Source organism: Suricata suricatta, chromosome 9, assembly GCF_006229205.1.
Source record: "Suricata suricatta isolate VVHF042 chromosome 9, meerkat_22Aug2017_6uvM2_HiC, whole genome shotgun sequence".
NCBI classification, from domain to species: domain Eukaryota; kingdom Metazoa; phylum Chordata; class Mammalia; order Carnivora; family Herpestidae; genus Suricata; species Suricata suricatta.
The window spans coordinates 136,074,494-136,089,444 of record NC_043708.1 but is presented as its reverse complement, the minus strand read 5'-3'; the positions used below and the strand labels follow the sequence as shown (position 1 = coordinate 136,089,444).

At 52.7% G+C, this 14,951-nt stretch overlaps 1 protein-coding gene and 1 long non-coding RNA gene across 3 annotated transcripts in view; both read right to left on the bottom strand.

Moving 5' to 3' along the window:
- Positions 1–4,375: 4,375 nt before the first annotated feature.
- LOC115302785 lies at positions 4,376–7,846 on the bottom strand. The gene is made up of 2 exons (XR_003913627.1): positions 7,754–7,846; positions 4,376–4,911 (listed from the first exon to the last, which is right to left on the bottom strand). It is a non-coding gene; the product is annotated as an uncharacterized LOC115302785 (long non-coding RNA).
- A 525-nt stretch (positions 7,847–8,371) lies between these two features.
- SLC28A1 (solute carrier family 28 member 1) overlaps positions 8,372–14,951 on the bottom strand; it is a 45,001-nt gene continuing 38,421 nt past the window's right edge. The window contains exons 13-18 of one of the 2 annotated variants that reach the window (XM_029952580.1): positions 14,328–14,496; positions 14,002–14,199; positions 10,398–10,479; positions 9,582–9,680; positions 9,328–9,439; positions 8,372–9,057 (exon numbers count right to left, since the gene is read on the bottom strand). In XM_029952580.1, the coding sequence (XP_029808440.1) occupies positions 8,985–9,057; positions 9,328–9,439; positions 9,582–9,680; positions 10,398–10,479; positions 14,002–14,199; positions 14,328–14,496 (733 nt within the window). In that variant the 3' untranslated portion in view covers positions 8,372–8,984. The remainder of the gene's footprint in view (positions 9,058–9,327; positions 9,440–9,581; positions 9,681–10,397; positions 10,480–14,001; positions 14,200–14,327; positions 14,497–14,951) is intronic. The other variant, XM_029952581.1, reaches the window with a different exon arrangement.

Sequence of the window (14,951 nt, the reverse complement as noted above, 5' to 3'; positions counted from 1 at the left end):
ATCAGGTCTGGGGCAAATGTGGAAAGCATTATGTGCTATGTGAGAAGCAGGTGACAGGTTGAAGGGTCCCAGCTCAGAAAAGGCAAGCCTGGGTGTTGGCTGTCTTCAAACAGTTGAAGAGCTGATGTGGAAAAGGGATTAGGACACTTCTATTAAGGTTTCTGTAAGATTTGACTTCTTAAAACCAACGAGCAGGGTGCCTGGGTGGCTTAGTTAGTTAAGCACCCAACTTCAGCTCAGTCATGATCTCATAGTTCGTGGGTTCGAGCCCTGCATTGGGCTCTGTGCTGACCGCTCAGAGCCTGGAGTCTGCTTCTGATTCTGTGTCTCCCTCTCTCTGCCCCTCCCCCACTCACACGCTGTCTCAAAAATAAAACATCAAAAATAAAACCAAGAACAAGTTTGTCTTTGGTAAATAAATCTAAAATAATAATTTAAAAAAACCAATAAAGATACATTCATGAGATGGAACTTGTTTTGAACGGCCTGTAGTGGCAAGGCTGGAGTCCAAGGGAAACACTTCTTGATACAAAATCAAAAAGGACCTGGTAAGAGATAGAACTGTCCAGTGTGAAATGGTTGTGTGGACAGGTAGTGAGATTCTGGTTTTGATGGTATTCAATCAATAATAACGTTGGACTTTGCCCCAGTGACTGTCCTGGGCAGCAGCCTTCTGATTACAAAGTAAAAGGAAGCTTCTCACATGAACCCAGGTTAGAGGGGAGGTTTTTGTTTTTGTTTTATTAAAGTGTTTTGATCCCAAACTTTTTAAAATGTTTTTTAAAATTTATTTTCAAGAGACAGAGAGAGACAGCGCGAGCAGGGGAGGGTCAGAGAGAGAGGGAGACACAGAATCTGAAGACAGGCTCCAGGCTCTGAGCTAGCTCTCAGCACAGAGCCCGACATCGGGCTTGAACCCATGAACCGTGAGATCATGACCTGAAGTCAGACACCTAATCAGCTGAGCCACCCAGGTGCCCATAGAGGGGAGTTTTGTAAAGAATTCAGCTCTCATTAGCTCCGAGGGGAAGTGAGGGCCGGGAGGGAGGGAATGAGATCAGCTCCCAGCCAGCCCCGCTGTGGTGACCCAGCTCCCGGCTCTGTTGCTACATTTTTTTAAGCTCACTTTCGTGAGAACCTGAAAGGCCATTGGCAAGACTGTGGGTTTGGGTTTCCTGGAGTCACATGTTCAGCCCTGCTTCTATCAGAGGTGGTTATGAGGGTTGGAATCTCATGATTTGAACATAAACTCATTGTGACAGAGGGGCGCCTGGGTGGCTCAGTGGGTTGGGCGTCCGACTTTTGATTTCGGATCAGGACATGATTTCCCGGTTTGTGGGTTCGGAGCCCCGCATCGGGCTCTGTGCTGACAATGTGGAGCCTACTTGGGATTCTCTGTCACTCCCTCTCTCTCTTAAACATGAAAAAAAATTTAAAAAAATCATGGTGACAGAGACCATCCATGCAATGGGAATAAAAGTTGGAAGGAGGACACCCTCGAAGTGATATTTGGGGTCCTGTCCAAACTCAGGGTTCACTCATTCTGAGTTGAAAGTAATTCCAAGCAGGCGATGTTCTTTGCATGACTTTAAAGAGTGCGGGACTAACTTGTCTTCCGCTGGAGGCCTGACTCCCATGAGGGGAGGGAGAGGGGACCGCTGGGCCATGGGGAGAAGCGGTGGGGGGGGGGGGGGGGAAGAAATGCCCGTGGTCGCCCTAGACTTTGGTGGGCGGCCTGCTGGCAAACGCATCGTCTAGATCAGAGCTGCCCACGGGCTGAATTACAAGTCACCTTGCACTTATGTCAATGCAGTAAAAAAATTTTTTTAACGTTTATTTATTTTTGAGAGACTGAGAGAGACAGGGAATGAGCAGGTGAGGGGCAGAGAAAGAAGGAGACAGAATCTGAAGCAGGCTCCAGGCTCTGAGCTGTCAGCACAGAGCCCAACATGGGGTTTGAACCCTCAAACCGTGAGATGATGACCTGAGCTGAAGCCGGACAGTTAACTAACTGACAGCCACCCAGCTGCCCTATGTTGATGTGTTTTGAAAATAAACTTCCAGGGGCGCCTGGGTGGCTCAGTCGGTTAAGCCTCGGACTTCGGCTCCGGTCAGATCTCACGTTCGTGGGTTCGAGCCCCGTGTCAGGCTCTGTGCTGACAGCTAGCTCAGAGCCTGGAGCCTGCTTCCGGTTCTGTGTCTGCTTCTCTCTCTGCCCCTCCCCCTCTCATGCTCTCTCTCTCTCTGTATCAAAAATAAATAAAACATTTAAAATTTTTTGAAAAAAAAAAGAAACTTCCAAACTTTAGGATAGTTTGAGGTATATGAAAGGATGCACAAATCGTACAGCACTCCCATCAACCCCGTCCCCAGTGTCTCTCTTGTTAACCAGCCGCCCCCACTGCTGCGGCTGGCTGTCACAACTGATGAACCGGTATTAACGTGTTTTCATCTGAACGTCGTACTTGACTTGGATTTCATTAATTTTTCTCTAATGTCATTTTTATAATGTTTTTTTTTTTTTTTTTTTTTTTTTTTTTTAGAAAGAGAGACAGAGAGAGAGAGACGGGAGGAGCAGAGAGAGAGAGGGAGGCACAGAATCCAAAGGCAAGCTCCAGGCTCTGAGCTAGCTGTCAGTACAGAGCCCAACGCGGGGCTCAAACCCACAAACTGTGAGATCATGCCCTGAGCTGAAGCTGGACGCTTAACCAACTGAGACCCAGGCGCCCCTCTAATGTCATTTTTCTGTTCCAGGATCCCATCCGAGGGGACTGGTTCCTGGGGCTTCCTAACAGCCCACCACAAACCTGGTGGTTTAAGACAACAGAAACGTACACTCACAGTCCCGAGGCCAAAGGTCCTAAATCAGCAGGGCATGTGTCCTCTGAAGGCTCTGGGAAGAATTGTTCCAGTTGCTCTGGCTTCTGGTGGCTCCAGGTCTTTCTCAGCTCGTCACCATGGTGGGGGCAGTGTCCTGGAGCTGATGACGCCAAGCCCTGCTCACATCTTCACATGGACTTCTTGGTGTATTTCAAACTTCCCTCCCCTTTCTCTTCTAAAGACACCAGTCATTGAATTTAGGGCCCACTCTAAATTCAGGATAATCTCCTCTTGAGATCATTTATTTCATGATATCTGATATCTGTAAGACCCTATTTCCACCCAAGGTCACATTCACAGGTACTGGGAATTGAGACTTGGACATATCTTTTGGTGGGGGACACCATTCACCACTACAACACCACATTGCACGGAGTCATCCTGTCTTCTTAGACTCCTTGGGACTGTGAGTTTCTCTGACTTTCCTCACTTTCTCATGACTCTGAGAGTTTAGAGGATTACTGGTCAGGTGTTTTGTAGACATCTTATTTATTTACTTATTTATTGGTAATCTCTATACCCAATGTGGGCCTCGAACTCACAACTCTGATATCGAGAGTCGCACGCTCTTCCTACTGAGCCAGCCAGGTAGGTGCCCCCAACATAGACTATCTCTCAATTTGAGTTTGTCTGATGTTTTTTTCTCATGGTTAGATCGGGATTAGAGGCTTTGGGGAGGAAGGCCACAGAGGTAAAGTGGTGCTCTTGACGCAATATGTCAAGGGCATCTGGTATCATGTGGGTTTGTCACTGATGACGTTAACCACGATCACCTGGCTAAAGTGTGTGCCAGGTTTCTATGCAGGAAGGTTACTTTCTTTTTTCTTTTAAAAAAATTTTAATGCTTCTTTATTTTTGAGAGAGTGCAAGCAGGGGAGGGCCAGAGAGAGAAGGAGACAGAACCTGAAGCAGGTTCCAGGCGCTGAGCTGTGAGCACAGAGCCCAGCGCGGGGCTCAAACCCACAAGCCGTGAGATCATGACCTGAGCCCAGGTCAGATTCTTAACCTACTGAGCCACGCATGCGCCCCTCTACAGCAAAGCTCTTTTCTTATTCTATTTTGATTCTGTGCTCTTTGTAAGCAAGTCACTAGGCACAGCCCACACTTAAGGGCTAGGAGGCTGTACCCCAGCCCTTGAGGGGGCAGGATTTGCATAAGTTCTTTGGCATCCTTCGCCTGTCTGTGCCATCCTGCATACATTCTCTCATCTGAAAGGCAGGTTTCCTGGATTTCAGCCAGAGTCCCATAGCCTTTGGCCACATTTCCTTAGAGAAGTTGACACCAGGACAAATCACCCGAGGAGACAATTCTCAGACAAGTCTTCATTCACAGGAACTACTAAAGGACAATGCCATTCAAAGCACCGACGGAATGGCCCACATCTGCTTATAGGCCTGTAATCATCTAATAGATACTCACAGTGACATCCAGAAACTTCATAGCAATTTGACAGAGTAATTGTATGTTTGTTGAAGCTAACAATAAAGAACTGGACTTGTACATCATATGCCTTTATTACTATTATTGTCTTTTACGCAAGATTAGTCCAGGCGGATTGAGGGTTTGGTCTCCAGCACAGACCGTGGGCCACGCTGTGTGTGTGCGGGTTTCTGGTGCTCCGGGCTGCTCCCTTCTCCTCACCCAGCTCCCCAGACATAAGGCAGAGGCCTGGGCCCACTACTGGGCCACTGTCTGGGCCTCATGATGTGGCTGCTCCCCCCTGCTCCCCAACTCCCAGGCTGGACAGTCCCTCTGGGCCCCCCTCCCCAACCCGGGGATGCACACTCCCGGTCTGTGTCAGCTCCGTGGACAGCCACAGCTGGCCCCGTCCAGAAGACGTCTGCTCTCCCTACACTCTGGGCCGCAGGCCTTTCCGTGAGTAAAGCCCATTCAGTTCCACTTGCTGGTGGTTGGTTAGGCCCACGCAGCGGGGCAGCGGGAGGGGGGTCAGGAGCCTCACATGCATGAAAGGTTTCCAATGTAGACCTCCGCTGACATCTCCAAAGTAGGTCCTTCCTGTAGTCATGTTGGCTGCAAAAGGTCACCCCACCAGGACTTAATTTGAAACAATATATATATTAAATGTTGGTTGTCATTACACTAAATACAGAAGAGCACAGAATCCGGGGCGCTTAGGTGGCTCAGTTGGTTAAGCGTCTGTCTTCAGCTCAGGTCATGATCTTACAGTTTGTGGGTTCGAGCCCCACCTCGGGCTCTGTGCTGACAGTGTGGAGCCTGCTTGGAATCCTCTCCTCCCCCTCTCTCTGCCCATCCCTCACTTGTGCTCTCTCTCTCTCTCTCTCTCTCAAGATAAATAAATTTTAAAAAGAAAAATTAAAAAAAAGAGCACAGAATCTACATATTTCAAGAAACCTAATGTATGTACTAAAAAAAGAAACCTAATACATAAAAACATGCAATCACAGTGAAATTTTTGATATTAATAAAAATGGCTTTTTAAATTATTCAGTTGGGCTTTAGCTGAAAAGAAATCCTGTCATTATCTTGCGGGTAACCCAATATTACAGTGTATTCTGTGTTAAAATATGTGACAGTACAAATCATAATTTGTATAACCCTATTCTGGCATCATTTTCACTTTCTGATGTACTAAGAACCTTGAATAATGCCATTGGCCAGCCACTTATGGATGCTGGAGAATTCCGCTGGAGATCTGTCCCCCTTCCCTCCTCTCAAGGTCACCTCCTGTGTCTGGCTAGTCTTCCCTTCCCAGCCAACCTTCTTCTCGAAGGTAGATTTCAGTTCTATAGCTTATCAGAGTCTGGTTTCCTGCTGCTCCCTTGTCTAGCTCAGACCCTGGCACATAGCACGTGTTACGGACTGAATTGTTTCCCCCCAAATTGATGTGGAAGCCCTAATCTCCAATGTGATGGTATTTGGAGATGGGAACGTGGGGACGTGCGTAGGGTTACATGAGGTCACGAGGGTGATGTTCCCGCGATAGGATTAGCGCTTTTATAGGAAGAAACACCAGAGAGCTTGCTGTTTCTCTCTCTTTCTCTCTGTCCGCCAGGCGAGGGCACAGAGAGGGTGGCCATCTGCAAGCTAGAAGAGAGACATCACTAGAAACCGAGCGTGCTGGCACCCTGGTCTTGGGCTTCCAGCTTCCAAATCTATGACAAAACAAACGTGCTGTTTAAGCCCCCGGCCGTGTCGTTTTGTTACGGCAGCCCAAGCTGACTGACGTAGCGGGCACTCGGCGTATCTCCTTGCCTGAGTAACTGAGCAGTGCGTAATCCTGGAGCACACACATTGCGACACAGGCCTAGTTCTTTGCAAGGATCCCTCTCTGCTCCAACGCCCTTAGTTTCTAGAGTCTTTTACAAAAACCCCAGCCCTTCCCAGGCCAGGGACACAAAATCAGTGCCAGTTTGGGTTCTTAGGGTCTATTTCTTAGCACAGGGGGAGCAAATAGTTCTCTCCTGAAAAGGCATCCTGAGTCTCAGAGGGCTCATCCAGCACCACACTGATGGGGATTCTGAAGCCCCTTCAGGTTTCAGGGTCTGGAGTGCTATGATTGATTAGCAATGTCTGCCCTGGCTGTGGAAGGCAGGGTGCTGTGGTTGATTAGCAATGTCTGCCCTGGCAGTGGAAGGTGCAAGTAGAGGCTTCTGTGCCGATCTTGACTTAGGGCTGCTGCTTGGGATGCAGTTAAGCACAAGCATCTGGTCCCAGCATTGCTGCCTTCTCAAGGCAGAGTATCCTGCAGTCCTACCCTCAAAGGGGCCCCAGCTTCTGCAGGTGACCAATAAGGATGAAGGAGCACAGGGCGGGGGGGAGGATGGTAGAGGGAAGGTCTGATGACTAAGGAGACCTGAATTCTGTGCCTGCACCCCAATCAGAGCAGTACTGAGAGCACGTGTGAGTACACTTGCATGTACTTAGGGTGTGGTGCACACGCAGGCACTGGTGGCTCTGAGAGAAGTTGCAATTCTTTCACCTGCATTTCTTTGTGGCCTTTTGTGGCCCTAGCCCTGTGCTGAATCCCAGGGGAGAGACAGAAGCGCAGGGAGACCTGTGGCCAGGGACAAGCATGCAGGAGTCCAGAGAAGGACGGTGGGGTGGTCTAGGGTCGGGGGCCCTCAGGCAGCTCCCTGACCCAACAGACAGGCAGGGAAGGGGCTAGGGTCTGATATGGGGAAATGGTTCAGCTCAGAGGGAGCAGGGACAGGGAGCAGGGGCAGGGAGCGGAGCTGCAGAGAGCAAGGCAAAGGCCTAGCTGAGGTGCAGGGGTGGAGCCAAGACTCTGGTCTGCAGAACTAAGGGGAAGGACTCAGGCCCGGAGGCCAGCCTGCGGGGGTCCCAGGAGCAAGGCCAGTGCCCAGTGGAAGCAAACGCCCCGACAGAGCAGAGTGACTGCTCCCAGGCTCCCGCTCTCTCCTCTTCAGGCCAGCGCTGACTCCACCTGGGAAGCCTGATTTGCCAGAGGTGAGCGAGGGAACGGTGGCCCGGCGACCACAGGGACAGGGGCATCGCAGGTCACTCAGCCAAAACTCCTGGGGAAGCAGAAAGTGAGGCAGGAGCAGCAAAGGCAGAGGGAGAGGGGCAGGGTGTGCTGGGTGATGGGGACCCCGGAAGTGAAGGCTCAGAGGCAGGGAAAACGCATCAGAATCCTACCCACCGAAACAGCAGGATGGGGCTGGGGAGAAAAGGTGAGGGGAAGAGGGAAGCACAGGTCACCCAACTGAGTTCCTTGAATGCTAGCAATATGGCCAGGAGATTAAACTCGGCTTGTGAAGCTGGATGGCCTGGGTTCAAATCTTGCCTCTTCTTCTTCCTAGCTGTGTTGCTCTGGGCAAGTTACTTAACTTCTCTGGGCCTCTGATTCATCCACCAGGGATAATAACAGTACCTGACGTCATAAGGTTGTTGTAAACGTTGATTAGGGGGCGCCTGGGTGGCTCAGCTGGTCAAGCATCCGACTGCAGCTCAGGTCATGATCTCATGGGTTGTAAGCTTGCTGCTGTCAGCACGGAGCCTGCTTTGGATCTTCTGTCCCCCTCTCTCTGCCCCTCCCCTGCTTGTGCTCTTGCTCTCTTTCTCAAAAATAAATAAAAGATTACAAAAGAAAAAATAAGACTGAGTTAGAATGTTCGGAGCTCTGGGAACCACAGCGCTACGTAAACAGTGGTGATTATTACAATTATGTAAAGTAGTTAATATTACCAATATTTACCAAATTGAGTTCCATGGGGTCCTCAACTAAGAGATGCTCCCATCAGAAAGGTTCTCATGGTTGGGGCGCCTGGTTGAGCGTTCGATTTCAGCTCAGGTCATGATCTCACAGTTTGTGAGTTCGAGCCCCACATCGGGCTTGCTCCTGTCAGCCTGTCAGCACAGAGCCCGCTTTGGATCCTCTGTCCGCCTCTCTCTGCTCCTCCCCCACTTGTGCTCTCCCCCAAATTAATAAATATTAAAAAAAAAAAGAGAAAGGTTGATATAGTTGAATAAATTTGGAAAACGTCTCCTATCACGTCTACATCAAGCTTTAATGAGTCCACAGTAAAACAGAAACACAAAATAAAACCTGTCTGACTCTCTTCAGCCCCTTGTTTTCCATGCCTGGTGGATCCTGGCTTCTCCCAAACACCTCGGAGGCCAGTGTCCCACGGGCCCCCCGTTTGGGAAGTGCTCTGTGCAAAGGTGGTCGGGGAGTGTGTGAAAGTAGAGGCAGAGGTTCCCAGGAGACCCCGTCCCCGCAGAGGCAGGATCCCCGAGCCCAGGGAAGAGGAAGTGGGCTGCAAGCCCCAGGAGTGGGGCCCCCTGGTGGAAGCACGTGAGAGATGCAAGGTGGGGAGACAAGAAGACCAGGGTGCTGTTTGGAGGTGGAGGAGAGAGAAGAGGAGGCGGAGGTGACCCCAAGAAGTCACATTTCGGGAGGAGGCAGGAAGGGGACAAGGACTAGGGGGCGTCCTTCACCTCCACACCATCCACTCCCTGCCTGCTCTCCTGATCATTCCTTTCCAACGGTGACTGCGGCAAGTCTGAGCCCTGTGACTCCACCAGGAGAGGGCCCAGGGACAGGGGACAGGTGCTCCGTGGGGAAGGACAGCCCCCAGACGGCCAAAGACGTGCTGTCCCCACTATGCACACATCGTGTGGTTGTAGAGTCGGCAGCAGGTGTCCAGGGCCCCGGGGCTGACCTCTGCGCTGGTGCTGAAAAGAAGTGATGGCTGCAGTCTGGGCTCCTGGCCTGGCTCTGCTGGCCCCTGAAGGCTGTGCAGCCCTGGGGAAGTTGTTCTGTGCCTCTGGTGCCCCCTCCTTCCCCAAGGTTGGTCTTCAGGCCCCACCTCCGTCTCCCCCCGCCACATCAGCCACAGCCATAACATTTCTACCCCTCCCGCTGGTGCCAAAGACACCCCTAGGGCACCCGGGTCTTCTGCACCTCGTCACTGCTGGCCCCCTGGCCCACGGCCCAGGCCTCACCTCTGGAAGGCCCTGCGGCAGCACTGGAGCACCTCAAAGCTGCTGCTGCTAAGGGTTGCGTTCAGGAGGATCGTGCAGTCAACTTCAGGCCCCCTGGGCACATACAGGATCCCTGTGCAGGGAAGGCAGCTGCCGGGCATGGCCTGTGCCCCACCTCCCCACCCCCAGGGACTTCCGGAGGGCCCAGAGCCCCGGCATCCCACCCTGGCTGGGGGCCGGTGAGAGAATCAGGGCTCTGCCAGCCCCGCACTCACCGGCCACGCAGGCATTCACGAGGGACACGCAGGTGCCCGTGCAGAGTGCCCGGAGCACTGTCTGGGAGAAGTCGCCCTTCCGCTGGGGGGCCATGGAGGCTGCAGGTGCACAGGGTGCTTAGGGCCGGGGAGCCATATACCCGCTGCCCGGACTCTGTGCCTCTGGGTGCCCTGGATGGCTCCTCCCCCTCTTCTGGGCAGCCAGAGGGGTCGATTTCCTCCTCCTGACCACCCACTGAGTTTGGGAACCCTTCTTGGCCTGATTTGGGGCCCCAGGTAGCACCCCACACCTGCCACCCTCAACGGCAGATGTTGGACAAGAACATGCATTTGGAGTCAGGCAGAGCTGGGATTAAATACGGGCTCAGCCACTTATTGGCTGAGAGACTGGGGCCATCGCTTCATTTATCCAAGACTCAGTTTCCTACTCTGAAAAATGGGATAGTTACACCACCCAGCGGGGGGATTGTGAAGAGTGGACAGTTTTTGGTACAGAGCCGAGAACCGGGCAGGGCCCGCCTCCCTAGGCCTCGCCAGGGCTGCGTGTCCACCGTGGGTGTGGGAGCTGCCAGCCAAGGCCTCGGGCCAGCACCGCACCTTCCGTCCCTCCCCAGACCCCTGCGCCCGGGGTGCCCTGCAAGGCCAAGGCGCGAGCCCCACGGTGCTGACCCCTGGTGGCAGAGAGGTCATGAGGCCAGGAGGAAACCCCAGGGCCACCTTGCTCAAGCCCTGCCCTGAACCTACGGGACAACTGAGGCCAAAGACCGCCCCCCCCCCCCCAGGAAGCTGCATCAGGGCCAGGCGCCCAGCACTCACTCAGGCCTCCCAGCATGATCCCAATGGAACTGAAGTTGGCAAATCCACAGAGGGCGAACGTCGTGAGGATTTCTGCTCTGACCTGAAAATGCAGAGGATGAGTGAGGAGGGGCCTCCCTTGGCTCGCGCGGGGCGCCCCCACGCCACCCCGGCCCCCGGCCCTGGTTTCACCCACATGCGGTGCGTCTTTGACCTTTGCTGCCACCCCCAGGCCTGGCGCACCGCCTCCATGTCCGTTCAGTCCGCGCCACCCGAGAGCAGCCCCTGTTCTGTCACCTCAGGCTCCGCATCTCCATTTATTTTTTTAAATGTTTATTTATTTTTAAGAGAGAGACCGCGCAGGGGGAGGGGCAGAGAGAGGGGGAGATAGAGGATCCAAATCCGGCACTGTGCCGACAGCAGAGAGCCCTGTGCGGGGCTTGAACCTACAACCATGAGATCATGACCTGAGCCCAACTACTTGGGCTCTTCCCATCTGGAAGGTGGGAATCCGTCACTTAAGGGACTGAGCCACCCAGGCGCCCTCGGGCCCCTCATCTTCATTGCCAGTCTTTCCCGGTGTGGTTCAGGCTCTGGGCCCTGCCCAGGCTGGCCCTGCCCCGCTGAGCTCCGTGGCCTGGGGGCCCCGGGTGACTGGCCCTTCCCAGCACTGCAGGCCTGACCTGGGCTCTCAGACCTGGAGACCACGGAGCACAGCCTACGGAAGAGGTGAGGACCTGGGAGCCCAGCCAGCGCGGGCTCCGGGCTTGTCCCCGCCTCTGACCAGATGAACTGAGTGAACAGCCTCTTTCAGGTTTTGCGTCTCCATCTGGAAGGTGGGAATCACGGCACCTGCCTGGAAGTGCCGTCGTGAGGGCCGCACACGGCACGGGAAACGCCAGGCAGACCCTGGATATTTAAGCAAAGTAATTCTTCTTCCTCTCCCACGGGGACAGTTAATTTCCCAGAAAGAGGTGTTAAGAGCCAAACGAAAGAATTTGGAATTTTAAGAATTAGCTTTACACCACATCTCATGCCACATTGAAAACCCTCGTTCTGGAGCAAGGAAGCAGATCAATACTGATACTTCAAACATCAAATAATAGAAAATAGAGGAAGATAGGAATTATACTTACAAAGTAGCATTATATCTCTCATTTTGGAGAGGAGCAAAACTGAGCCTCAGAGAGGTTAAGTAACGGAGGAAGTTCACACAGCATGAACTTCAGTTCTGTCTGACCGCAAAACTCCTGCCTTTAAATATTTCACCATATTGTGTCAGGAATTTAACCCCTACCAGATTTCAGGAATGGAGATGCCTTTCTAAGTTTAGAAGTAATAGAAGAAATCACAAAGGAAAAGATTTGGCATAAAATCTGTTAAAGGAAAAATCCCTGAATACAAGATGAAGGGGGAGAAAAGACTAGGAAAAATATGTGTATAAAATACATTGGAAAAAGGTTAAGGTCTTTATCACATGATTTGTACAAATTGATGGAAAAATATTAAGGCTCCGCATCCTGCTTGCACACCTACAATCACCCTCTATCCAGCAGCCTGCGTAATCTTGAAATGTCAAATGTCAAATCTTCAGGAACTTTCTATGGCTCCTCAGCCAGTGCCAGTCTCTTCTACAATTTCCATCTGCTCTAACTGTGCCTCTCTCCTTTCAGTTTTCCAGACAAGTGCTTTTCAACCTCAGGGCCTTTGCACATGCCTTTTCTTTGCCTGGAATATTCTTCCCAGCCTCACCTGGCCCCTTCTCCACCCTCCAAGTCGTGGCCTACATGCCACACCCCAGGGGGGCCCGAGGGCTGGGCTGACAGCCCAGCCAAGAAAGACCTTCCTCGGTTTCCCTTTTTGTTTCCTGCACAGAACTTAACACAAACTGTGGTGATTTTACTTTTTATTCCTTTGCTTTCTTGTTCCTTTCACTGGATGTAAGTTCCATGACACCAGGGACCATGTCTGTCTAATTCCCCTTCTAATGTCTGAAGCCTAGCAGAGTGCCTGGCCCCTTAGAGATCTCAACAAACACTTGCTAAGGAGAGAAGTTCACACACACACAAAAACAACCCTCAAGGAGCCTCCCATCTATTATCTCTAGAGGAGAGATGGAGACAGGGACTGAGGACAAGGATTGAGGAAAAATCTGTACTTCTGATCTCACACAAACTTTTTTTTTTTCAACCGGAGGCTACATTCCCTTATGATTTAAACATAATTTAAAAGAAAAAAAATTTTGCGTTAAAAGTTTCTCATAACCCAAGAAACGCAAATTAAAATGAGCTGTCATTTGCCGTATTTGCCGTTAAAGTAGCACAACCAAGAGGCTGCTTGGTGCTTGGAGCACGCAGTGAATTCAGAGCCCCCCGCGTGGCTGGGCGCCATTTCAGTTACCCCCACCCTTTGGGGAAGTTCCTGGCAGCAGCCGCTGGAAGATTCGGGCCCTGTGATTCAGTCGGCCCACATCTGGGAGAGCTCGGAGGAACCGACCAGGGGGTGGGGGTGGGGGGGAGCAGTTCTGTGCACACAGCTATTCATTGCGGTGCCGCATAAAATAGCCGAACGGTGCAGTTAACCCGCAGGGCCCCGCGCTGGGCCCTGGTGAAATGCACCACACACACGCGTCACAAATGATGTTTCTATCAGAACAGAAGGTGGGCAAAGCTGGCTACCGCCCAGGGTGGGTGCTATACCAGCAACCGTGTGGGGACACCTGGGTGGCTCAGGGGTGGAGCATCTGACTTCGGCTCAGGTCATGATCTCACAGTTCATGAGTTCAAGTCCCACACTGGGTGAGATCCATTTGGGGTAAAGAAGACTCCCAGGTGAGCCCCACGTCTCTCCCTCTGCCCCTCATGGATTCTCTTTCTCTCTGCTTCTCACTCACTTGCACCCTCTTTCTCAAAAAAAATAAAAAAGTATATATATATAAAATAGCAACCATGAAAACTCTCCTAAAAAGGAAGAAAATGCATAAAACAACACTAGCTGTTATTTTAGGATGGCGAGGTGACCGGTAATTGTTTTATTCTCAGCGATGCTGCACCGAACTTTTATTTGTTTAGAAAGTTTCATTTTATAGAATTTTTGAGTCACAGAAAAAGCCAGCCCCTGAACTGAATCCACCACGATGACCGTGAACGTGGAGCGCCCCCCCCCCCCTTACTCCATTTGAGGGCAGCCACAGCACAAATGACACCAGTTTCCAAGGCTTAGTGGCCGTCCCAAAGCCACACGGGATGGTGGCCCGTCTGCAGGGAGGTCTTAGATCTTCCCTAAGGCGCCGGGGTGGGGGTGGGGGGCTCATCAGTTCAGCGACCGACTCTTGATTTCGGCTCAGGTCGTGATCTCCCCATTCGTGGGTTCGAGCGTGGGATTCTGTGCTCCTCCTCTGTGCGCACGCGCGCGTGCTCGCTCGCTCACTCGCTCGCTCTCTCTCTCTCTCTTTCTCAGAATAAATAAACATTAAAAAAAAAAAAAGACCATTTCCTTGCAGCTCAGCCTCCTCCAGGATTTCAGGAAGGTGGCAGCGAGGCCTGCTGGGGGTAGCAGGGTTTGGAGGCGGGGCAGCAGCTGGGGGGCGGGGCGGGGGCCTCAGGGAGGGGACCGGGACACTCACGGAGATCCACTGCTTCTTGGTGCCGACCCACTCCTCCAGCCCGGCCAGGCGGCGCCGCTTGTACTGGGAGAGCCCCTGGTAGGCCACGAACTCGTTCAGGAACAGCTTGGTGCCCAGCAGCTCCGCCACCACCGGGCAGTCCTCCCAGGCCACGCCCAGTAAGAAGGCCACGGGCCGCAGGACGTAGGAGCAGATGAGCTGCGGCACAGAACGGGGGCGGCTGGGGGGACCCGGGCTGGCCTGGGCTCTGCCGGGGGTCCCCCCACTGCCGCCCCCACCCCGCCCCCAGGGCGCCCCACGCTATCAGGTGGGCGGCCCAGCGGTACCTCGAAGCTGAGCTCCGGGACGCCCACCATGGCCCCCAGCCAGGACAGGGCCGCGTTGACGAAGGCCAGCAACGCCAGGAAGGCGATCAGGTTGGCTCCGATGTTGGCAACCAGCTTCACGGACACTGCAGCCCCACTGCTGGCTGCTTCTAGGACGTTCTGAGCGTCTCTGTTTTGGGGACCAAGAACCGTCATGACGAGCCTGTCCCCACCAGCAGTGGGCTCCTCATCCTCATCCTACAGACTCAGAGGAGAAGCTTGGATAAAGTATTTCAGGGCCCAGGGTCCTTGTCTTGTTCTGAGACCTGGGGGTGGGGGTGGGGGGTGCTGATCCTAGGGGTGGGGGAGGGGGGAGACGGTGCTGATCGGGGGTGGGGAGTGGGGAAAAGGAGCTGTTGAAGGGGGAGAAGGTGCTGACCCGAGTGTTGGGATTAGCCTCCGACGGCCAGCACAGCGCTGTGTCCACATTTGGGAGCCACCAGCCACGTGTGGCTTCAGAGCACTTGGTGGCCAGCGCTGAGGTGTGTTGTAAGTATAAACCACACACCAGGTTTCAGAGATTAAGTACAAAAAGAAGAACGTGAAGTCATCATTAATGTTGTATTGATTGCATGTTGAAATGAT